The sequence below is a fragment of the Triturus cristatus genome, chromosome 8 (assembly GCF_964204655.1).
Source record: "Triturus cristatus chromosome 8, aTriCri1.1, whole genome shotgun sequence".
NCBI lineage: Eukaryota > Metazoa > Chordata > Amphibia > Caudata > Salamandridae > Triturus > Triturus cristatus.
Genome location: NC_140591.1, coordinates 1,332,144,343 through 1,332,170,491, shown reverse-complemented (window position 1 = coordinate 1,332,170,491; position 26,149 = coordinate 1,332,144,343). Strand labels below are relative to the sequence as shown.

The 26,149-nt window shown below is 41.9% G+C and overlaps 1 protein-coding gene across 1 annotated transcript in view; it reads left to right on the top strand.

Moving 5' to 3' along the window:
• C8H21orf91 (chromosome 8 C21orf91 homolog) overlaps positions 1 to 25,396 on the top strand; it is a 164,630-nt gene extending 139,234 nt beyond the window's left edge. Inside the window, exons 4-5 of the mRNA XM_085623058.1 lie at positions 7,128 to 7,190; positions 19,646 to 25,396. Of these exons, the coding sequence (XP_085479184.1) occupies positions 7,128 to 7,190; positions 19,646 to 19,812 (230 nt within the window). The 3' untranslated portion in view covers positions 19,813 to 25,396. The remainder of the gene's footprint in view (positions 1 to 7,127; positions 7,191 to 19,645) is intronic.
• Positions 25,397 to 26,149: the final 753 nt, after the last annotated feature.

Here is a 26,149-nt window from a genome sequence, read left to right as displayed (position 1 = left end):
CCTGTCTATCCCACTCTACTCCACTCCACCCCAACCCATGCTACTAACTTTTAGCCATTCTAAACAGCAGCCACACTGGTGTTCAACATGGTTGAAACACATTGCATAGGCATGACAAGCTTTGCCAGTGCTTGTTTGTGTTGTCCTTAGCCTGGCACGACTTTGCTTTGGGCACAGTTAAAGGGTACATATTTAGTCTTTCGCTTTTTTGAAGTTGCCGGATCCGCTTTCTTTGTTTTGTTCCTCTCATGTGATGCGTTTTTTGAAAGGTATGGAACATGTATTTCTTCTATGTCAGTTCATTGTGCCCCTAAATGACCTACATTTGGTTCTTAAGTTCCTTATGTGCACTCCCTTTTCCACCAATGCACAGCTGTCTTCTATGGCTACTTACCCTCAAGACAGCCTTACTCGCCACCATAACATCGGTACAGTGGTTGAGCGAGCTTCAGGCCCTCGCCTTCAACCCGACAAACACCATGTTCAACCCAGACAAACTGGTTTTGAGGACTCGAGCTTCCTTGCTTCCAAAGCTGGTGACTCCTTTTTACTTCTGTCCAAACCTCAGTCCTCTCGCGTTCTTCGCTCCACTTCACCCCTCTAAAGAGGAGGAGGAGGAGGAGGAGGAGAAGGAGAAAGATTGCCAGTTAGATCCAAAAAGAGCCCTTAGTTTTTCCATCAATCATACCATAGAACACTGGATGGATGATCAGCTCTTTATTGGATTCACCGAAGCCAAGAATGGCAAGGTAGTCCAAAAGAGGACCATCTCCTGTTTAGTTGCACGGTGTATTAAAATCTGCTATGAACTTTCTAAAAAGCAGCCTCAGGAGGAATTGCATGTTCATACCACTAGAGCTAAAACTACTACCACTGCATTGGCATGCAGAGTGCCCTTTCTGGACGTTTTCAGACTACTGCATGGGCATCACTCCATACAGTCACAAATCACTATTGTCGAACAGCCAGGTCGGTCGAGATAGCTATTTTGCCTGTTCGGACACACAGGACCTTTTGGCGTGAGCCAGTTCACGGACCACCACCTGGATGGTCTATTTTGATATCTTTTCAAAAGGCCAGGAATCTGTGGTTAGAAGTCTCTACCAGAAGAACGAGTTACTTCCTGTGGTAATGCCTTTCTTTTCTGGAAGAGACTCTATCGAACTACAGATTCATCATCGACCCACCCATTCTCCCTGTTCTGTGAACTGGACACTTTTCCATACAAAAAGGTCCCATGTCAGAGATCTGCAAAGTGGTCCAAGCCAATCTGCGATTCGGCTCCGTGTCTGAAGGCGCGGACAGCTCAGAAAACAACTGACATCAGTGTGCATAGGTGTCCACTATAAACTATGCCATTTGCTGTGCTATGCAATGCCACCTACCAGTGTTCAGGAGTGCTGCTAAAAAAAAATTCTGGAACCAGTCTGACGCTTGTGGGAATATTCAGAAGGTGAGTAGTCTGCAGTTAGGTAGAGTCTCTGCCAGCTAAGGTGTTACCAAATGTAAGCAACTTGTTCTTTCAGAGTTATTGAGTTTGCTTTAAAGGGCTAAGTCTTATCATTTTGTTTGTGAGCCCAAGTGAAACATGGAGGGGCCCAAAGATGTCAGCATCCCCATATTTCACCTCCTGGTTCACAGAACCTTTATGTGGATTGTAGCATAGCAGATGGCATGTACTACTGCAGAAAAAACGTCTTGTGACTTAATGTTCCACAGACAAAAGTGCAAGTTGAAAAATAGGTGTCGCCAAAGAAGCACCATTGCTAATTGCTAATGTGAACACCCTAAAATATAAATATTGTATGCCGGTCCTACTGCTCAAGTGGTGGTGAACCAGCACACCTCCAGAAAGTTTCAACTGGGCAGGGGAACCTGGCAGTGATGCCCTCTATCGCCCTTAATATTTGCTTTAGTACTTGAGCCCCTGGACCAATAGTCACGAGGACAGAATTTCTTTATATGCGGACGATATACTGTTATACATGTCTTCTCCGTCATCCACCCTACATCGTATCCTCCACATCTTCTGCATATTTGGCAACTACTCGGGCTAAATAATAAACTGGTCCAAATCACAACTATAACCACTATATGGTCCGTCACCACGCATACCGAGAGATTACCAGATCCCTGTAGCACTGGAGGGCTTTCATTACTTGGTAATTTACATTACGACTGATTCATCCAGTTTCTTTGACATAAACCTACAAGGCCCCTTGACCGGCTTCTGTGCTTATGTCAAACACTGGCGCTCCCTTCCTCTAAATCTTCTGGTGCGTGCTGTTCTTTTTAGGTCTCGCCTGAGCCAGCGCTTTAGCGCTGATCTGGCGAGAGCTATAGAAAACGGGGATTTGGAAGTGCAAATGAGTGCTTTTCAGGCCCCCAACTACAGTGCATGTGCGCCGGGCGCGCGCACCATTTGGCAGCCTGCGTGTACGTTTCGTGGGCGCTTTGATGTTCTCAGTGAGCCGCGCGGCCACTGCGAACATCAAAGCGGCCGCGAAATGATTACTTTCACTTTAGCGGCCGCACAAGTGAAATATACCCTCTAATTCTTCTTTGAGCCACACCTAACCAACCCTTTCATCCTTACAATCTAACGTTTGCACCTACTTGGCAGACAAGGGAACATTAGCACCCCATCTCTACCTCACGTACATGTTTTTTTAACTAAGGCCATGTGCTATACTTTTGTGATTTAAAATAGGGTTCCCTTTTTTAAAAACTATTTCGGTACTTATATGCGCTTTATACTGTAGTATAATCCTACACACTTCACGGCTTATTAACATGCATCCGGGCGTAATTAATTATTGTTTATATTGCTTTGCCGCGCAAAACAAAAGGAGCATTGCAAGTCTCATCACATCAGCCTGCGTTACACATAATTGGCACCATCCCACGCATGCTACAATTTCTAAGAGCAGCCTATGGTGTTCCTGGTGTGCATCTCTTCTCTGTTCACTGTCAGTGCACATCGCTTGCAGTTCACTTTAGTGCGCTTTCTTGATATACACTTTTTAGTGTAGTCTAAACATACACACTTCAAGGCCTCCTAAAATGCACACTGCCGCCGTTATTTATTTAATCCCTTACTTTTTCGCACGCCTTCTCTGGACATGGAACTTTTATAACATCAACTTACATAATATGTGTTACACATAATTGGCACCATCGCAGGCGTGCTACAATTTATATGGACAGACTCATGTTTCTTAATGTGCATCTTTTCAGTGTTGACTATAAGTGCACTTCACGTGCGGGACACTTGATGTGCTTCCTATATGTACACTTTTTAGTGGAGTCTAAACTTACGCACTTCACAGCCTACTTACATGCGCACTGCCGCCCTTATTTATTTATTACATCGACATGCAATCCTTATCGCACCCACCTGCAAAACCTGTTTTACGCAAAACTCATCAACCCAGGCGCGCTGCAATGTTTGTCGGCTGTCTCTGGTGTTCTCACTGTGCATTTCTCTACCGTTAACTATAAGTGCACCTCCACTGCAGTTCACTTCAGTGCGCTTCCTGTATGTGCACTTTTTAGTATAATACAATCCTACGCACTACATACTCCTAATATACAAACTAGCTTTCGCGCTGTGCCTGTACATGCTACTACCATAGCTTGTATAAGCGCCAGCCTTCAACATGTTGCGGATTAAACATCGAAGTGGTGCCTTCCCTTATTTAGACATTTTGGCAAAGCAGCTACTTTAACCGCACTGCTGGCTTCTTTTATTTCTGAGGCCCATCTTCTTTCTTACAGTTCGCTAGGCTGCAGTGTAAGCTCGTACAGTTAGTGTTAATTTCTTTATATACAGGAATAGAATACTGCATGCATTTAAAATAGTGACTACACTTACAGGCTCATATACATCATTGTTTCACACACGCGCTACTTTGAAGAGCACTTTGCATTACTTTTTAATTTGCGCACTAAATGTCACTGCGCTTGCAAGTGTGAGATCGATATCACTGTAGATATAGGTGTGATATTACTATTACTGCAGATGTAAGTGTGGAATATCTATTATAGCAAATATTGGTGTGAGATTGCCATCACTGCAGATATTGGTGTGAGATCACTATTGCTGCAGATATAGGCCTGACATCACTATCACTGCAAATATAGGTGTCAAATCACAACAAGCATTGGCATAGCCAATAGGTCTCGCCTTTGGGACCTTATAAGTGTTTAGCCATGCAAAAGTTGCATAACTAAATACTTATAAGGTCCCAAAAGCGAGACCTATTGGCTATGCCAATGCTTGTTAAAATGTTGACGTTGCCCAGTTTCCTCTATGTGCTACAAAACAACCCCAATAGGATCCCGGACTCCTATTTGTCCAGTATTGACAGTGCCGTGCGATCTCTGTTGAGATGGGCGGGCTCCACGCATAGCGGTGTACAAGCTGTCTGTGGGATGGTATGACGTGGAAATTGCGCTACCTATATTATCAGGCATATCAACTGGTAGCGATTAATTTTTGGGTGCCTGGAGATAGTGGCGACCAGAGTTTCCTCACCGACTGATGGCTCATGGGACAGGGAGGATTTAATAGAGCACTCTACACGAATCCCAATAAACTGCGCCTAACCAAACCAACATCGCGCATGATTGAAACCTGGCATAAGGTTTAACAAAAAATTGGACTGGCACACTATAATCACAGGTGCAACTCTTTTTTTATGGGAACCCGAGCAATTGGGACACTTAAGTGCCTGCCCTGGGTTCGACAAGTGGGATCTTCTAGGTATCTTACGGGTGGAAGACATGTGGAATTCTAAGGGATTGACCCCTTTTGCCAATCTGCAGAATGAATACGACCTCGCACAGTCCAAAACATTTAGATATCTACAGATAAGCCATTCACTCAAAGCAGCAATACCGAGGGGCGACCCACCTCCAGAGGCCACCTCTCTTGAAGACAGGTTACTACTCGACCCTATGGACAAGAAGGCCATCTCCCTCACATACAAAACATTGATTAACAATCGCCCTGACCCCTTGACGTGCCTGCGGCAGCACTGGGAGGTGGATCTGGGAGAGCAAGATGAGGATGGTTGGCGAGACGCCCTGGCTTTACCTAGAGAGGTCGCCATTCCCATGAGACTGAGGTTGGTCCAACTTAAAATCCTACACCGAGCCTATCTCGCCGCTAGGGTGTTGGTCAAGATGGGAAGGAGGACCGATTCTTCTTGCCTCAGACACTGCCACCAGGAGGGGACCTTCTTCCATACAATTTGGGACTGTCCAGTAGCCCAGGGATGGTGGAAAGCTCTCATCACGCATTTATAGAACGCTGGGGGTAAAAATCTGATGGCATCCCCGAAGCTCTGTCTGTTGAATATTTGGGATGCCACTGACCTCACTCAGACTAAGAAATCATGGGTTTCACTGAGGCGGGCAATTGCAAAACTCAATATTGAATGAAAGAGGGGGTGTGGGGGAGATGGGCTGCTGATATGAACAGAGCCATGATTGCAGAGAAAGATGTTTTTAAACATAGAGGATGCCCCCAGAAGTGGGACCGTAAATGTGCTGTGTGGAACACACACAGGGGAGACATTTGCTTATCTCCAACGGTGGAATTGCGCCGTGGCGAATCTAGATTACATGACTTGTTCAATGCACCAGACTGATGTGTCAAAGTGATGGTGCTGTATGTTCAATAACATATGCACACTTTGTATCTGATTAAGATTTTTCTTTTGACGAAATGCATTGCTGTTCTTTTTGTTATGATCAATAAAAAGAATAATAAAATATTGCACTTATAAACTTGCACCTAGAGTAAGGGATATCTGCACCTGATAAAAATGTGAGAAACAGAAGTTGCAAATGCATAGCCCCTCAAACTGCATATTTTAGAAATTATTCGTTTTTTTAGAAGTGCCCTTAACTATTTTTGAATTGGGGATTACCCTGGAAATCTAGGCTTTCAGCTGCCTTGAAGATTTTTTTTTTTCAATTGGCCCCAGTGTAACAAAGTTTAGAGAGTAAACGGTGCTGTTGGTAACACGAGATTTTAAATTATGTAAAACATGTGGAATGGCAATGAAGGCCATTAGAGGTTTTGGGGTCATCTGACTAAGATTTCTGGTTTCTAAACCTCAGTAGATGAATGTATGAAGATTTTTTCAGTTTGGCCACATGAGCAGTCTTTCAGCATGCATTGTCAACAACAGGGCAGTTCTGGGCTTATGCAGTCTTCAGAGTGGGCTTTGATACACATGTTCATGAGTTGATGGGAGGGCCATTGTGCCCGCTCAGTCCTGCAAGACTACCTAATCTGAATGCACTTCTTAAACCCGTCACTTTTGGGAGGTACTCTTTTTGTATAATTTCTAATGGTGAGGAATCAGCTGTTAGAAATATCCATCAGAAGAACAAATAACTTCCTTTCAGTAACAATATTTCTGGCGAATACACTAACTGCGGATTCCTCACTGACTTCCCACCTCTTTCTTCTGTGGACTAGACTCCTGAATATCGTAATACGTTTCAAAGTTATATTCGACATTTTGTCACCTTCAGTCTGTTTGTAGAGCTATTGCACCTGAGGACATGGAAGTAAAAGTTTAGAAAACTGACATGAGCGCCCAGAGATGGGGCTTATATGCAGCTCTGCTTGTCACTTCTGAGGCAGTTGAAGTCAGCATGGAGCCATCTACCAGTGCACAAAGAGCATTGCTGGAAAAAAAAAATCCCAATCCAGTCTATTATCTGGGAATATTCTAAAAGTGAAGAATATGCAGTTAGTGTTCACCAGAAACCTCATTACCAAAGATAAGTAATTGTTTTTTTTTTAAAGTTAGCCCTACTGCACAGGATTATTATTGTGTAGGCTGGCTCGGATAAAAATCACTCTTAGGCCCCTTTGAATAAAATGCACTTGATATGATTGTATTAATTGTCCTGCTCATATTCCCAGAGTAATTTAGTACTGAATCAGTGCAAATATAAGTGGTAATTGTCATGTGAGAGGTGGTGTCGTTTTGGTAAATATTTTTTATGGTACTTTAAAATTAGCTTTTGAATCTAGTACATGTTCAGGATGTTCCTAATTTCCTGTGCCTATTGTGCTGAGTGATGAATTTGCCTTTCCTTTGCAGTGGATTCTATGAGTAACAAAGATTTAGAGCAGCTGAATGGAAAACTCCTGCAACAAATCCAGGGTAAGTAGGAAAATGCATTTTATTAAAAAGAATCTGTAAAGTGGCTTTATTACCAATGAAGATTTGTATATACAATTTAGGGAACCTTAAAGATAAACATTACAATAAACAGAGTATGCGCAAGAGTAGAGGCTGTTAGATATGGTAACATACCTCTTGTAAGAATTAGTAACCACATTAATATTTCGAATTTGTAGAATGTGATCATGTTAGATGACCTACACTTTAAAACCAAATGATCTAAAAATATGATCTGGAGGCTTTTAGTTGAAAATGTCATTTATTCCTGAAATAACTCCATTAAATATGCACTTTAAGATTGTGTGAATGTACGTACACCTTTGATGTCTAGTATTGGTCTCTTGGTTACTATCACATATCATTCATATACTGCACACTTACCACAGAAGAACTAATTACTAATATCATTAGAAGTCAGAAATAAATATGTAATGTGGCAATAAGTGAAGAACACTGTAGCATTATAGTTTTCTATCCTTTTACCTTGTAATACACGCAGCTTTCTTTCCCCACCATCGAATGCTCTTTGGAGTAAAAGGCCTATTTCAGTACCTTTTACCATGGTGAAAGTAATTTTGGAACATTTTACAGCATTATTTGATGCATAAACATCAAAGTTTCACCATTATCTTTGTGCTTTCAGCTGTCAAAATATTCTAGCTAGTACACCCTACTTAAGCCATGCTTATTTTTTCTTCTTTTCAAGAAGAATCCTCATCTACATTTTGTTTCTAACTATATAAAGAAAACAGATGTTTTTAGGTTTTGCCTACGGATTACCAAATACTTTTTGTGGGCTTACCAAAAAAGTCAAGTTGGGCTAACAGCCCGTGCATTCCGCTTGCTTTCTGTGTTTGTCCCTCACCTGGAGCATTGCCTCTTCATCATCCATTTGATTGGATGACTTATATTCTTCCACTGCTCACATACAAGGAGCTATCTTTTTTTTTTTTGTTGCGCCCGATTACAGTACATTTTCCATCTCTCTCCCTTATGTGCTTATACCCGCCCCCTCCATGCTCCATGTTGCTCTAACCTTATCTATGCTGCTCTCTCTCTTGTGTGCCTTCCCCCCCCCTTCCCCGACACCTTCGCTGTCTTTGAACTTCATTGCTGTGTTCCTCATGGGTGTGTACCCTCTATTGCTCTGTTCCTCTTCTCCTCTGTCGTCCTTGCCGCTTGTATTTCTTTTTCTTTTTTTTTTTGTGACCGATGCTGCTCAACAAAAAGCATTGGCAAAGCCAACAGGTGAGACCTTTTGGCTATGCCAATGCTTTTTTATTGTGTTAAATACAGAAGATTTTTTGTTGTTGTTTTTAGTCAGGACTCTAAATGAATGCCACATTTATTGGCTTTGCCAATGCTTGTTTAGAGATTAGTTTGGATTTGTTGAGCCCCGGGGGCATCACTGATGTGGTTCTGAATCCTAGACCATATAGACTCCATGTTTGCTTCTGGCTCATTTAAAGAAACATGCTGCTGGCCTGTGAGAAATCCAAGATGAATGGTTGTCAATAATTACCTTTTTCATACTTGTGATTGTCTGCTAGTTTACGCCCTTTGCTTAATTACCCTTGCTTAGTTACCCTTGGTGAGGTGCCACATTGTCTTCTATTAGTTAATCCATTCCACTATTGACAACAGCCTAAAAAATAATTTAACTTTTTCTGCTAATCTCATTTTTGTCAGGGTCGCTTTTTAGGTCGAGCCTGGGCAGTGCATGCGCTGTGAGGCCTACTGTAGTGTACACTGTGGGTTGAAGCCCCTGCTCTTTTTTTTTTATTTTATTTGTTTCCGTTCGTGCCTTTTATACATGCATGCTTCTGTTTGGTCAGCATGTCTAATTATTCCTGCCTTTTTTTGTTTTTAGATCCTCCCTGCTACAAGCGGTTTTCCCTTCTTTAAGTAATGAGTATTTGTGTGCACTCCTGTTTAGGTCTCGCCTGAGCCAGCGCGCATGCGCTGCGAGACATTTAGTAAAGGCTTTAAACTTTGGAAAACACGTTTGTGCGTGTGCTTTTGTTTTCTTCACCCGCTATTGGCCTTTGCATGCGTCTTTCTAAGAAAGACAGCACGCAATTGGCCAAAGGCAGGTGCATGTCCCGCATTCTCTCTGCCCTGGCCTGGGGTCCGCGGGAGCGAGTGTGGGTTTCCTCCCTTGTCATAGCTCACTAAGCACAGCGTGCACTTTCAGCTCCAAACGCGGTCGCGGTCACTTTCGCGTACCGCACTTGTTTTAGTGATTTACTTACTAGAGCGCCGTAATGCCTTTCTGCACAGAACACCCCTCCCACCTCCCAAACATCAACCAGAGCGATGCCATGGCTTGTTTCTCTTCAAGTCACTCTCACTGCAGTCACAACGTATTTTCTTTTATTAACGGAGCCTTGAGCTTTAATGCGCTTTAAATTTTAAATGCAGTCCTGGGCTGTACAGAGCCCTCATTACTGTGCGTGCGCTACATGAACGGATATTTGTTTGTTGTGTAGTGTGCAGTACTGGGCTGTACAGAGCCATCATTGCTGTGCGTGCGCTACATGAACTGATATAATAGGCTCTTGCTCTTCAAGGTCTGCTGGCTGCTTTGTTTTGCAAATTCATACAGCGCAAACTGAACTCAAGAGTAGTAGAGACCTTTACAAGACACCCAGTTAAACACAAGAGCACATTCACACAGGAACACATTGCCTTTTAGAAGGCACGGGAGATTAACTAATTTGACCAGAATCACACATTAGTAAGCCAATGCCGCGACTCAAACAACACCAGCTTCCGTACGCGATCATCATGCGTGATTAATCAATTAATCTCCCCATGGTCCCCCTGATTACTAAAAACAGGGTGCTAAGGAACATTCACATGCGCTATAAAAAGGGACCACCCCGTTAAATCTGTTTCGTGTTCTATCTACTCGCCGTTTTTTGTATCTAATATTCGGCCTCTTTCTGCTCTCCCATGTGCCTCCTTCGAGATTCTCCTCTCAATCCACATTCTGCCAGCACCCTCCTACCCAATATTCGTCCAACACCACCACCACGTCCACCACCACCACTTCCACCACCACCACCACGTCCACCACTGTTAGACCTGGCACCATGACGTGGGTCTCCCTTCCATTTTTTTGCTGTTGCCTCGTGTTTTTGCTGGTGTTGGATGCTTTGGGCACTGTGCCACTGCTGTCCAGTGCCACAGTGCAAGTGCTCCCTATTGTAAATTGATGTATGGATTAGTGATTCCATGATTGGCTGGTTTGGTTTACCTGTCAGACCCTAGTACAGTGCACCAGGATTGCCCAGGGCAGGTACTCCAAATGCTGCTGGTGGGCTTGCAGCACTGGTTGTGCCACCCACAGAAGCAGCCTATAAAAGTGTGTCTAAGGCTTGCCATTGAAGAGCCTGTGTACAGTCTGGTACGGCCATACTGAATGGCCAAGTGCACCCACATGCCAGTCCCTAAACCTTCCCTTTTCTTTATATCAGACACCCCTATGGTAGGCCCAAGGGCAGGGTGCATTGTAAGTATAAGGTAGGACAAGCCCTGATGTGGGTGGTATGTCCTAATAGTGAATTACAGCCATTTTTGTTTTTCACTTTTGCAAGGCTACCCGTTCCCCATAGGCCCGAATGGGCAGTTTGATTATTACATCTTATAATCCTAACTGACACCGGGAACATGGTAGAAATTCGAGTTTAGTATGCCTGAACTCAGAATGATAAAATGCATCTTTTAGTGAAGTTGGTTTTAACAATCTGTGTTTGAAAATACCACTTTTAGAAAGTAGGTATTTTCTTGTCTAACCATCCAAGCCTGCCTCTGCTAGGTTGTGTATTCCTTGTCTGGAGTTTGAGTGACAGGGGCTGGGGAAATTCCAGGAGACAGGGTGAGTCAGCACAGGGCTGAATAGAGAAATCTCCATGTAGATGGGTGGGAGGAATTGCACCTGGGACCTGAATAGGGCTGTGCCTTCCCTCCACAATGCTGGCTCCACCTCCTGTGGTGCGTCTGATGTCTCTGCCCTGCACTGTGAAAGGAAAGAAGGAGTCTTGTCAACAAAGTGCTCCAGGACTGACCAGAACTGGTTTGGACTAGGCAAAGGCCTCTCTGCCTTCAGAGAACAAAGATAAACTGGGTATAAATATTGGGACCCAAACCCAAGAACGTTAAATCACTTTGGGAAACAAGAAGAAACCTTTGCGGAGGAGTGTAACCAGAGGAGAGACTATCCCTAAGCTGAAGTGCTGCTTGGGGGATTGGCCTGCAGTGGTTGACTGACTGCCAAAGAAAGGAGAAAGGACTTTGTGTGCACTTTATTCAACTTGTGAAAGATCTCCAAGGGCTTGGAAAAGAGCTTGCCTCCTCCTGAAGTCTCAGGGACAACAGACCCACCAGCTCCCCGAGAGTTCTTTAGAAGTGCCTGCTGTTTTGCGAGGCTTTCTGAGGGACTGCATGTCGCAAGGAGCTGGAAACGTGTCGCCGCACTGCCGCTTCACAACGAGAAAGCGCCTCACATCGCCGGAGAAGAGGATCGGCGTTGCATCAGACGCCGCCGCCTCACCGGGAAGCGTGCCGCAGGGCTTGTTGCGGCCCAGAAGAACCGTTGAGTCATCGCAGGGTCCCCGAAGAGCCTCGTATCGCCGTAGAAGAGGATCGATGTCGCATCAGACGCCGCCGCATCACCGGGAAGCGTGCCGCAGGGCTTGTTGCGGCCCAGAAGAACCGTTGAGTCATCGCAGGGTCCCCGAAGAGCCTCGTATCGCCGTAGAAGAGGATCGATGTCGCATCAGACGCCGCCGCATCACCGGGAAGCGTGTCGCAGGGCCTATCGCGGCTCGCATCGTCGCCGATGCAGCTCGCATCGCCGGATAAGAGGATCAACGTCGCATCAGACGCCGCTGCATCACCGGGAAGCATGTCGCAGGGCCTGTCACAGCTCGCATCGTGTCGCACCAAGAAAAAGACGCCATCTTTGTTTCTTTGCACCAGATCTTCAATGCATCACCGTCCTTGTAACACTTGTCTTGCGTTACACATCTTAATGTATATTAAACAACCACCACGACCTCCACCAGCACCACCACGACCTCCACCAGCACCACCACGACCTCCACCAGCACCTCCACCAGCACCACCACGTCCACCACCACCACCACGTCCACCACCACCACCACGTCCACCACCACCACCACGTCCACCACCACCACCACGTCCACCACCACCACGTCCACCACCACCACCACCATCACCACCACCACCACCTGTGACAGGTAAAGTGTCACTGGAGGGCAGGGGTAATAGGAGTGTCAACCCCAGCTGTACATGGGACACTTAAGGATGCATTGGGTGCGAGAAGACTGGAATAGGGGCTAGAAGTATTACACCAGACCCAGGATACATTTTGAAGAAGCGCAATGTCACAGGGGCTCCTGTAAAAGCACTTGCAGCATCTCTACCTCACAGTGGCATACCTGCACGAGCCACTCACTCAAAACAAGCATTGGCATAGCCAATAGGTCTCACCTTTGGGACCTTAGAAGTGTTTAGCCACGCAACACTTGATGTTGCACCAAGGATATTGTGCTGGATAACTAAACACATATAAGGTCCCAAAGGCGAGACCTATTGGCTATGCCAATGCTTGTTTTCTTTGTGCGCTGGCTTGTTTTTGCAGTTGTAGTGCGAACCCGACTGGAAGGTGTATTGGAGTGCTTTACGTAAGCACCAGTTCTCCAGTTCCAAAGTGGTAGCTAACAGTTTCTAACGAGGACAGCTGACGGCATTAGATTTGCTCCTTGGCTCACTTGCTGAAAAAATGACTTTCAACAAACCCCTCTTATCTCCTCTTCCCCCCCCCCCCCCCCCCATTCCTTTCCTCTCCCTTCCTTGATTTGTCCCCCCCCCCCCCCCCCCGTGAAATGGATTTAAAAAGAAACACTTTGGCTGCAAATGTCGTCTTTTTCTGACATTTTTCTATTTCAAAGTGCAACGGAAAGAGAAATGAAAGCTTAAAATACGTAAAGTGCCCGGATTGGTTTTATTGACAACCAAACACATCCGTGCCATTTTACAAGGTTTGCCAGTCAAGCACTACTTTCGTTTTCTCTTCTTTGAACACCAGTGTTCACTTCCTCTGCTCTGCCGCTGCCCCTCCTACTCTCTTTTTTTCCTCTTCCTCCTTCTGTATCTCGCTTCTCCTCACTTGCTGAAAACTATGACTTCAAAAATGGCTCTTACCCTCTGTTTCCTCTCCTTTCCTTTATTTGTTCCCCTGTGAAATGGATCCAAAAATCAAAATCAACACTTTGGCTGCAAATGTCTTTTTCAGACATTTTTCTATTCGAAAGTGCAGCCTTGGCACAAAGAGAAAAAAAAGATTTAAAATATGAAAAAATATACACTAAAGTAAGCTAGAGTAATTGCAAAGTGGCCAAACTGGTTTTATTCACAACTACACACATAACCGCCACTGTGCAGAGTTTGCCAGTGAAGTGCTACTTTCATTTGCTCATCTTTCTTTAAACATTGTTTTTCCTGGGTGGGGAATTACACCATTCCTGGAGGTACTGCAATACCTTGTTGATGCGTTCAGTGGAAAAATGTTTACGTTTGCTCCTTGGCTGGTCTTTGGTCCAGTCGCAATAAAACCAACCTTATCGCATGGATTTAGCTGCCTCACAGGGGTGCAGGGGCCTCCTACTAAATATGGTAAACCCCACCCCCTCACCACACTCCTCTCGCACCGCCTACCTCCCTACAATGTTCGATTCTGTTCTGCCGCTGGCAGCTATTCCGGCCAACCCCTTTAAAATGGATTAAAAAAAGAAAGAAGCACCTTGGCTGCAAATCGTCTTTTTCTGACATTTCTCTATTCCAAAAAGCAGCCTCGGGACGGAGAGCAAAAAAGGTTAAAAATGCAAAACAAAACCAGCATTGGCATAGCCAATAGGTCTCGCCTTTGGGACCTTTAAAGTGTTTAGCCATGCAACAGTTGCATAACTAAATACTTATAGGGTCCCAAAAGCGAGACCTATTGGCTATGCCAAGCGGCCATGCGGCCGCGAAAGCGAAAGTGATTGCGATCATGATCAAACATCAAAGCGGCCGTGTTTCCGCGAAAGTGAAAGCAATTGCGGTCAAGTGTGGCGCGCGCGCCCGCGCACATGCACTGTAGCTCTAGGCTGGCCTGGTAGCACTTTTTGGAGCCCTCTCAATAAGTCTCGCCAGACCAGCGCATGCGCTGGGTCAGGCGAGACCTAAAAAACTAAATAAAGCCATACAGAGTGGTCACAAAGTGGCCAGATTTGTTTTTATTCACAATCGCACACATTAGCGCCACTTTACTGAGTTTGCCAGTGAAGTGCTACTTTCATTTTCTCCTCTTTCTTTGAAAAACATTGTTTTCCCCAGGTGGGGAAGTGCACCATTCCTGGAGGTACTGCAATACCTTGTTAATGTGTAAAGTAGAAAACGCTTAAAATGATCCTTATCGGCAGTTTTCCTTATTTTAGTTTATAAAATATGTACTGTGGTGTGTTCAAAGATGTGTTTTTTTTTTTTTTTTTTTAAACCGTACTGCTTACCTTTTGTAAGGATATAAGTAATGGACATTGAAACAGGTCCATTACGTCCCTGTAGTCATGTTCTAACCTTTTCAGGCACAAATTCTCATGATTTCTAAATATTAAGTGTAAAAGCGTTAAGGTAACTATGTTGTTCCTGCTTACATTTCACATGATTTACTTAATCTTGCATTCCCTTTGAGTGTTTGCTATCTCCTGGATGTTACTTTTTTTTTTCAACCAGCATGTTACTCTTGTCTGCCCTCCCTCATAACCTATTTCCCATTTTCTGGTACTCCTTCACAGCAAGGTCATATGAATGGCAATAGCGTTATGCAGATATCATCACTCAACTGCATTAAAAAAATCAAAAGTAGAAACATTGTCATTTTCAACGCTAAGAGCTCTAACTTTCACAAATGCGAAACCGATTGCATTGCAAATGCTTGTTTATGCATCCACAAACCGAAACACATGGGTAAAAGACATGGTCATTTACAACACCAATAACCCTAACTCTCGCAAATGTGAGGCCTATTCCATTACAAATGCTTGTTTTGTTTTTCTTTTTCTAATGACATATGCGTATATTGGGATTGATCAGCAGAGCGAAGGGAGCAAACTTTGCTAGATGCTGCTTGGAAGAGCCTCCGCCATCTCTTTGTGTATATCAGACTCCATCTTAGGCAGCATGGCAGCAGTGAAGCTGGGAGGTAGTATAGCCACTGCTTGCACAACGCAGAAGTCTTGCAAAGTAAAGAGAATAAAGAAATGGACAAAAGCAGTACACCTCAGAGTATGTCTCCCAAAAACAGATAAAAGAGAAACTTTTGAAGTCCATTCTGTGGAGGCAAAGTATACAATTTTTGCTGAGATTCTACAACCCTCCTCCTCGAAAGCAGAGCCCTGGCTTCAATTCACTGAAGCCCTTTAGGATCCAGCTACACCTGCATGGAAGAAACCCTTTCTAGAGCTGACAGTCCACAGACAGACTGTCAGATTTTCTACTCTTGCTCCTGATGATCCCTACTTTTCTGTTCTTACTCATATCCAGGAAGTTTGGTTGTCTAGATGTCTTCCCTGTAGCCGAATCTGAATGTCTTCACTACATTGCCTCCTACAATGGACCGTAAAGACTTTACTTCTGGCAGTCTGTCCATCGACCATATTAACACCACCTGACAACTCCATGGAGCTCTTCAAATAAAGTTGAGCTATTGCTCGTTTGTTGGTCCTAGCGTGACACTTCAAACAACAGTATCGGATATCTCATGGCGGCGCAGTCCCAGCAGATAAGGCCATCCTTAATCTTTTCCTTCTGAAGCTGTACATTGGACAGGACAAATTAATGGTGCTTTTCTTACACAAGGTCCTACTGGCACTGAATGCAGGAGACTGGTTCGTGTCCATAGATCTTCAGTATGTTGTTTTTCAGGTTCCATTCCTTTCTTTCCACAGGTTGTACCTGAGGATCATGGTGGGATCTCACAACTATCAGTTCATGGTTTTACCCTTCAGACTGATGACCACTCCTTGTGTCTTTGTAATACTGCTGGCTATGTAATGACTTCACTGTGATGGTCATGGTTCCATGTATATCTGTCCTTTGACTGCCTAGTGAAAGTGGAGTCTACCACACTTGTTAAGTAACACCCCCAGCAGACAATGACTTCCTCCATGACTCGAACTTTACGCCAATGTCCAAAAGTTCCACCTCTCTCTCCTACGGAGATGCTGACCTTCTTTGGGCAGTACTGGACACAACCTGCATGAAGGCCTTCTCTACTTCTTTCTCCTCTGAGGATCATGGTTTTTGTTTGTGATTTCAAGGTTTATGATTTGGTGCAGATTTTCGTTCTACAGATCTGATGACATTGGTCATTCTGTTGGTGCCAGACAACACATGAGGGCTCCGCAGTTGTCGGGGGTCACAGTTGCTCCAGAAGTAGGAGAATCTCATGTCTATGGTACAGATATCCAACTCTATTCATCTGGATCTCCACTGGGGTGAACCACTCTAATCTTTTGATCGTTGTTTCAGTCCTGCTCAGGCTACTAGGGCACCTCTTCGCTGGACTGGGTTGTTTTTCTGGGTGATATGATGGAAGGGAAAGATTGTCGGGGGCTTAGGTCAGGGTCTGAGTAGTGCCTGCACATAAATGTACTCGCGCTGCAGATAGTCCGTCTTGCAATGAAAGCATTTCTTCTCTTCATCTCGGGTGCAACATTCAAATTCTATCATAAAATGCCACTTCGGTTTTTTACATCCCCAGACAGGGTGATATAGGTGTACTGGGCACTATGTTGGGTGAAAATAAACCTGTAGAAGTGGGTGAAGCAAATGGGATTCCTCATGGTATTGACTGTTCTAGCAGGCTAGCTTGGTGTGAGGGCAGATGCTCTTAGTTGTGTTTCACTGGAGGACTCATTTTTGTGCCATACACTTATCTTTAAATTGTTCATTTGGGGATACCTTCAGGTCCAACTTGTCTCACAAACTGTTGCAAATATTTCAGCTGATACAGCTTCTGTTACAAGTAGTGTGGAAAGTGTGGGAGGATTGAGCACAGCTGATTCTGATCTCACCCACACCAGAATGGGTATAGACGATCTGATAGGATAGTTTAATACCTAATCATCCCTTTCACGCTGGGTGAGTTTAAACCAAATGTACCAATTGGTTCATCCTATTTATTCCCTTCCTTGGTGATGAATCTTTAGTTAGTTAGGGATTGGCAAAATAATATCAGATTCACCATAGAATTATTTTTTTATATAACCAATTCAATTACATTAATGACAAACGCCTTTTGAGAGTTTTAAATGCTTTATCTAAATAGATGTGAATTCCTCATCAAGTCTAATAGAGCTCGATTTATAGGTCATCACACAAGAGAAACATTAGCAAATAAACATCAATAGTACATCTCAAATGTCAGTGAGCGGATAGGCGTAGAGACAAAAGGGAAACAGCTGCAAAGAGATTTCTGCAAATTCAGAATATCATACTAACCAATCTCACAAGGTTTCAAGAAATCAGGAAAGCTACCCTCTGGCCATGAGAGTAAGCTGGGCACCTCAAGAAGAGTAAAGTCAAAGAGTCAGGAGCAGAAGAACAACAGCCAGCCCATGGAATTACGAAACAACAACGCAGCTCTCTCCTCTCACAAAGTAAGGAAAACATGCTCTAACCCCCACCCACTTACTACTAGCAGTTATATCATAAATTCACTAAAGGCCCACCCCTTATTGTGTCATCTCGCATGGATTTATTACATTTCATTGGTTCAAAACAGGGGGTGTTCGGTCACACCACTCAACGTGTCTAACTTTTCAAATGTCCCATTGTTTTTACTTCGCTGTTTGTAATCAGCTTCCAGCAGAGGAAACTCTAATATCAAGCTTCCGTGGTTGTACGCTTCTCCATCTCACTTATGTATCAATTTGTATTTACTAATTTCCTCATGCTTTACTCGGCAAGGAAATTCCGTTCATTTGTCTTAATTCCCTCTGCGCAATCTTGGCCATTCATCAGGAACTTGCGAAGGACAGATCAGTTTCTCCTTTTTACTTTTCTAACATGCCATGTTAATTCTAAAAGGTCTCCCTGGCCTTTTCTGCAGGGCAGTATAATATACTCCTAGGAAGAACAAATATAAGCTTTATTTATCATTTTATTAAACTCTACTATTAAACACTCTTTGTAAGCTTTTATTTGTTTTTTTCTTTTCTTATTCACTGCTTATTCTTTTCTAACAGTTAATGAAAAATAATCTCTCGACTTTTTGCATGTGCATTTGCGGCCTACTATAAAACTCCCAGCTGCCGCTTGCGCAGTTTTCATCTTTTCCCTTTTAGTCTTGCACTGTTAATTTCACGCCATTTGTTTAGTAATTCACACAATGAGGAGTTCAATCCGAGCAGGTTTTATTTCGCGAAAACCCTGCTTCATCATTAGTTACCATTCTACTAAAGCCATGGCAGCCTCCACGGTACTCTCCATATTCGTCCCAGATGTCAACATCTACAAGGAGCCTACAAGGTCATCTTTACATAATTTTGCTTTCACTACTACCTCACATCTCGGGCATGCAGTGACAGGTACTTTGCCCAAGCTGTGTTGCATGATTTTCTTGGTTAACCAGCACTCCATCCCACCTCTCGTGGAGCTATAATTTTGGGACTCATTCACATCTTTTGTAATCAGTAGGAACATGGATCCATTAGAGGAAAGTTACTTACCATCAGAAACCACATTTGTGGTAAATACCTAACCTTCCCACAGATCCCTCACATTGTCCATCTTCCTCTGTAAGTTTGTGCTGTGGCTTATAAGATCCTAAGACCTGCAAATTTGTTATGTTGTGTAGTTGCTATTGTTGTGAATCAAATTGTTCCTGTCCGCACAGTTCAGGAACTGACCCCAGAGCACCGTTTGGCAATTGTGTACTCCAGTGCTGGCATGTCTAAAGAATGAATGTCTACTGGAGTTGCATGACGTCACCTGGTGATGCTGGATAGCTATAGCTGAAGCAGAGCTTTTCCGGACTAGGCTGAAACCAGTAAGGATAATTCATAAAATGAGGAATCTGCGGGGAGGATGAAAGTATAAATTATAAGGCGGGATTCTGTGGAAAGATTCATAACTTTAAGCATTTGCAGGAAGATTAATTATCCACCAGAATTATTGTTTACAAAGGTAAGTAACTTCATCTTCTTTCCTGTTCAGATTGTTTAATAATTAATGCAAAACTGGGAAAGTGGGGACTTGAAAATTGATAGCAGGCAGATATGAGTCTTGTATAAACTACTGTTCTGGAAAATGTGTAAATTTAATAGAGAAATTCTAAAATAGTAATTTAATTTTTAATGTTTTAGATGTATTTGACGACCTGACGCGTGAAGTACAAGAGAAAGATTCCTTGTCCTCGGAGCTTCATGTCCGCCACATTGCAATTGAGCAGCTGCTGAAAAACAGTTCTAAGCTTCCATGTCTTCAAATGGGACGAGCTGGAATGAAGACAAACTCTCCGATCAGTAACTGAACATAGATTTGCTTTAATCTGCTGTTGGTGTCACACAGCTCTACTCACAAACATAACATTTTTAGAACCTCTTTTTTCCATTTTTAGAATTTTTAACATTTATATTGTAAAAGTAGAATTCAAGTAGTGTCCCCCACCCCCCAAGGAAATTGTGTTTTGTTTACTGCAACAAAAGCCATCCCTTTCAGTGAACGATTTTCAAGTCTGGACATTTTCAACTTTGCCTGCTGTTTCAAGTCTCCGTCTCTTTGGACGGGACAACCTACTGCAGGGAACTGGCTTGGTGAAGCGAATCGGCACCTCTGGCAAAGACAGGAGATGTCTTCCTTCATTGATAAGGGCAAAGTTTCCGGTCTTTTTCGAGGAATTATTTCACTTGGTAAATCCCTAACCTGCACTTGAGGATTCAAATTATCAAAGGTAGTAAGAACGTCACCAGAGATAATCATGCCTGACTCAGTTTAACAGTTTGCAATTTCTCGATGTGAAAATTGTTGAGTGTTAAGTTGTAATCATAGCATTGGCCACTAGACAAAGCCACTATTTGAAAATCATTTTAAGGGAACAGCATTCTGTCATTGTCAAAAAGAAGAAAACAAATGTGGAAGTTACAGACACTGTGACTTCTTTAACAAACGAAGCACATTTCTCGGATTTTAAAATCAATGTTGAGGACCCATCACACAGAGAAAACAATATTCAAAATACTTACACATTTTCATATTTATTATGAGCAATATTTTACTATAGATCTTTTTTTTATACTTGAAAGAAAATATTTTTCCAGTTCTCATTAAAATAATGTGCTTGAATGACTGCTGTATCGTTTACAGTCTTGTGTATTGTACACAGTTTGTTTCCCCCCTGAGGTTAAAGTACATTTTTGCCTTGAAAATGCTTAGTAAATTGTGATATTTGTTTTGAGAGACTTTTGGGAAACATAAATGAATATGTGTTTGTGTGTGTATTGGCAGTAAAGGAGGAGCACACAAGCCATTTTTGTTTTCCGTAACTATGCACAGACAGATGTAAGTAAACATTAACCAATTAAGTATTAAATTGTGAACTAGGTGTATTTGGGGGACCATCATCGATGTCCCAAACGCATGTTGAGTAACTGTCATCTCTTATATTTGACATTGCTTAGAACGTACTGGGTCTTATCCCAGGTTAGAGACATCACGGGGTAAATTACCAGGCAATTCCCCATTACTGGTAGTACATCAAAATTCTTATAGGCCTGATTCCTCAAGTTGTTTTTTTTGGTGACACTAGTTCAGCTTGCATTCCCAAAAACAGTAACCAACTGGTGGAAATTTTCTGAATTTGACTCAGTAAAGTATTAGACCCACACATCAGGTTTGCTACTGCGAGCAGTCTGCATGTTTTGCTGACTATCTGTTGGACTAAGTCTTCAATCATGAACAGGACAAGGAATCATTTGTCCAGCAAAATGTTGGTGAACATTCACAAAACTTAAGTTTGTGGGAGTTCACAAACGTTTTAAAGGTTTTTAGTCATCTTGGAGACAGTAAAACTACTCCTTCAAAAGGCAGGAAAGCATTCCTTCTCAAAGGAAGGGGAGCACCCCCCATGTTCCATTGTTTTATGGCAGAAGTTCTCTTCAATAAAAGTCTTTTTACTGTGGAGAAAGACAAATTCATAGTAAAAATAAATGTTTTTGCACATTTCTGCCATGCATTCTAGCCTTTAGGGTAAGTTCGTAAACTAAAATAACTGTTGGTAATTTAGACTAAGATTGTGGCTAAATGTGCTCATCTGTCAAAATTGGCTGCTTTTTGCTTTTATGACAAGTAAAAGACCTGATCTTATTTTTCATGGTAAGTACTACCATTTTTTTGGTCGGCCTTCTGTCTTGTGCTGGGGAAAGCCAGTGGTGGTGTTCTTGCAGCTTGAGCAAATTTTACTAGTGGCACATTTCCTGCTTATTTGTAATCTCAGCATTGACAGTATTTAGTGGTTTGATTACTGCTCTGAGGTATAAGCCTGCTTGTTAGGATGGAGCAGTTAGGGATAATTTAGCATATTGGAGATATTTACAATGTACATATCCAGTATGGCAGCTATAGTTAAGTGATAAAATAAATGGTGTTTATAGATTAATTATTATGAGCAAGGTACGAATTATATACAAAACAATGGTGCTTAAAGAGTAAACATTAAGGTAATATTGTGAGATCAATCACGTTTAAACCAAGTATTTTACTTTAGGGTTTGTAGTATGTGGCCATCAAGGATCAGTCCTAGTTAGGATTATATACTAGCAGTTTACAACACTCAGCCTTTTTTATGTTTCAGATATTAAGACGGGATTAAAAAGTGTAGAAAAACAATCATTAATATCGGTCCAGTTTCCACAGATTGCAAGACAGCCGGGCTTTGTTTCTTGAGTGCAATAAAATGTGTAACAGCCCAGTCTTGTAAAAAGAAAAGTTCCTTGTTCAGAAATGATTTTTAGGTTGGGACAGTGGCCCTGTACAGTATGTTTATGATTTGTTCAGGGTAGAAGAATGATTGTATGAACAGTAGGCCTTGCATCACACCCTTCAGTTAGACTCTAAATGAGTATTAAGTTTTGGCTATGCAGAATAGCCATTCATATAATTGAAAGTGGATTTCTTGCTCTTAGAACTATTTTCTTATATATGTGATGTAATTTACCTCATTAACAGTATCATGCATTGAACAGCCCTTTTTCAAATTGAGTAAATGAGCTACCAACACACTATTGCTTATTTTAGCAGTGTGATCTTTCTTAATCTGCTGTTCTTCCTTCTGAGCTATCCCGCCTCTAAGCAATAGGCTGCTTTTAAAATCTCAACCTTTTACTGTTCTTGGTCTGGCCTTGGATGTACCTTGCAAGGCAATCCTGAGTTCACAAACCTGTTGTTCTGCCTGAGCAGCCACTCCCTCCTGTAGTACCCTCCTTTACCAACTTTCTCAATATTCCCTGTCACTCTCCTGTTGGCACACAGCTGTTTGGTCTGTTCTCAAATCTTATTTTGCCCCATTTACTTAATTCTTCCATCACAGTCCACCTTCTCATTCTTATTGTCCCATTTGTTTCCCTTCTTATTCAGAAAGACTGTTTTTGAGCTCATTATCCTATAGATATTTAGGTGACTACCAGTCCAGTTAAGTCTCTAATAAAATGGCTTTTGTATTCTTGAAGATCGGGGAAGGAGCGGGTAAATGAGGAAAGCAAATAATCATGCCAAAGTCTGTTTCTTTTAGTTGTATTGCAACTATGGTGTTTGTTTTCGTCAGTGAGTAAATGGATAAGATGGGCTCTTAAGCTGGTCTTGAAGGATTTTGAATGCACATGTTCATCCCTGTCCTCATTATGTGGTAACACCACTCCAAAATTAATGGTTAGCACTTCATTGACATTCAGACTAAACTAGCTTTGAATTTAAAATTAAGCTGATCCTGCCGGCTAAATGTTTATTGTGCAATGTGGGTCCAGGCGTAAACCAAATGTGTGGGTTTTTTTTGTTTTGTTTTTTAGTTCAGTATGACTGCTTTAAGCATGTATTCGTTTTTAATTTTGTGTTTCATTTGGCTACTGTTAGATAGTTTTTTTTGTTTTCATTGCCTTTTTTAATTTTATAATTTAGAGGTTTTGTGTGTGTATATATATTTCTATTTTTTAAACAGTGAGTTCTGAGGACTCTACAGGACACCCTAGAAGTGATGAAAAACTGTAATACATGGAAAAAAGAATTTGGTAATGAACCAGTAGTGAAAGAAGTCTGAGTTCATAACTACTGACATGGATGTAGACTGAATCTCTGACCTTTAAGACAGAGTAATAATAAATTGTAATTGCTATTGTATAGTTACTTAGGATTACACACATTGGAATTTTTAGTTGTATATAGACAATGAGGCCTTCATCTCATGAATGTGGGGAAGGGTGTTTATTCTATATGCCTTTACAAACTGAAAAACACTTCCTAGTTGAAACCCCACACAGAAGCTGTGCAAGGATTATGCCTAATAAACGTCTCTTTTGTAAAGCTGCTAGAATAACCCTTCCCCTTCTCAGCCTTTTTTAAATGCATGCTAAATATGCTGCTGCTGAGGCCAACAACAGTGACTTCATTTGCAAAGGTAGATGATATATAAGAACAATGACCTCAGAAAAGGCTCATAAAGTGGTTGTGGCAAAAGCAAGCCGGGTTCAACCGGCCCAGGCCTTAACTCGCAAAATGTAAATGTCAATAATTATCACAACCAGAGTCGAGAGATGTCCTTTGAACACTGCATTCTCTAGCTAATCGCTTTCTTTTCCTATTAACCTCGTGACTGCCCCTCACATTTGTTTTCCTCCGATTTCCATCCACTATGTATGCATGTATAATGCTTTTAGGCATAAACCTGGATATACATTTCTACAATAGAACCCTCCATATTTTTTATGTACTGCTCATATGATGGCATATGGGGAGTGTAAAGCTATTCAGTATTGTATATCTGCCCATAAATGAGCAATCTGAGTGATTGTTTTGTACATTTTCATTTCGGAAAGTAACTGATAAAGTAGTTTTAGCCTGAAAACAGAAAGTGAATTATTGAAACAGCCGATTTCTTGGTTTGAGTTGTAGAAATAGATTTTGCAAATTTTAACTACACATAACCTTCACTCCCCATGGATGATACTCTGCAAGTGTTAGACAAAAACTTATGCATATGAATAGTATTTATGAATTTTAAAGTTTCATTTTCCGTATGGTAGAGATCTGTGAGAACAGAGATGCCACTGGCTGCTGTATACCTTTCTGGATCATCTTCCAAGAGGTATGTTTAAAAAAATTTAAACAACCAATGTTCTAATATTTAAGCTCATTCACATTTAATAAAAGGTTAGCCACGATTTATGTTGTCCCAGAAAATGGGGGTAAGGTGAGGGAAAGGTGGAGCACACTACTGTGCGACTAGAAGTCAGAGCAACATTAATAATAATAAGTGGATATTTTGGTTAATACCTAGATCTCCCAGCCTTCAAACAATTTGGTGTTCAATTGTCTGGTTTGTCACTTAAGTCTTTTGATTCCATGATGTTTCAGAATTGAATTAACTTTGATGTATAATAGTAACTGGGCAAAACAGCTGCTCAAAAGTTTTCAGGGGGTTCCCATTGATGTCTGCATCCTTCTAGTGTATCGGTGTACAAATATTTTTCAGCATAATGTGCAAGACTACTTCGCATTGGTTGGCTTTAAACTGAATTTTCTGTGTATTTGTTGAGTTTACAATTCTGTTGATTAATGTGTAGCTTTATTTGGTGATTGGGAATTCTAGGACAAATATATATATATATTTCTTTGTAAGATATTTAACTGTATAGAAAATGTGCTTTTGAGGATTGTTTTATACAAATACATTGTTACATTAAATCCATGACAAAGAAACTAAAGTATATTCTTGAACGTTTGAGAACCGTGATCATGGTCTACATAGGTCGCAATAATTTGATTGCCCTGAGATGCTTTTGGGCTGTGTGACAGTTTATGCTTTTTTACATTTTCTACATTTTGCAATAAAGCTCATATTTTATTAATATGTTTCCTTTTTCATTTATTAATACTTGCTTAGTTTTTACAAGTTATACACGCTAATATTGCAGCTTATTTTAAAATGTTAGGCAGTGCTTGAAAATTAGTCCTCACATCGCCCTAAGGCATACTTTCTTTCGGTTTTAAGGACTTACTGGAAACTTGATTAATTTTTTCCAAATTCAAAATGGTGGTTTGGAATAGGTAGCCTCTCCTAATTATTTAAATACTATGTCTGAACTTTTCTTCATATTTTGAGCTGGATCAACCCAAAATAATTGGATTCCCCACTCCCTTCACCACTGTTCACTCACAAGAGAGATGCTCTTGCTTGGCTGAGCATCCTTCTCATTTGGGGCACCATTCTGGGCTTACTGTGTTTTAATAAAAATATCCATAAGATACATCGCCCTAATCCTGTACCACATAAGACCCCATTGCCTTGGATCATTACCTGCTAACTTGAGAAGTCATAAATCCTTCTAATTTTGGATATCCACCAACACTGTTACTTTTAACCCACCACATGAGGGCATCTGAATAACTAGCATTATTTTGTTTGAACCATCTCTGTTAAACCGCTTTCATGCATGAAAGGTACACCGACCCTACTCTGTTACCAACAGTTGAGATGTGGTTTTTTCACAAATTGTAGACTCTTTGCTGTAACAATCTTGAGACCTCTCCCCTCTTTACTCCAGTTAGTTCATTTTTTTACTATATTGCTTCATGCCTCAGATGCTCTTTCTTTGGAGGTT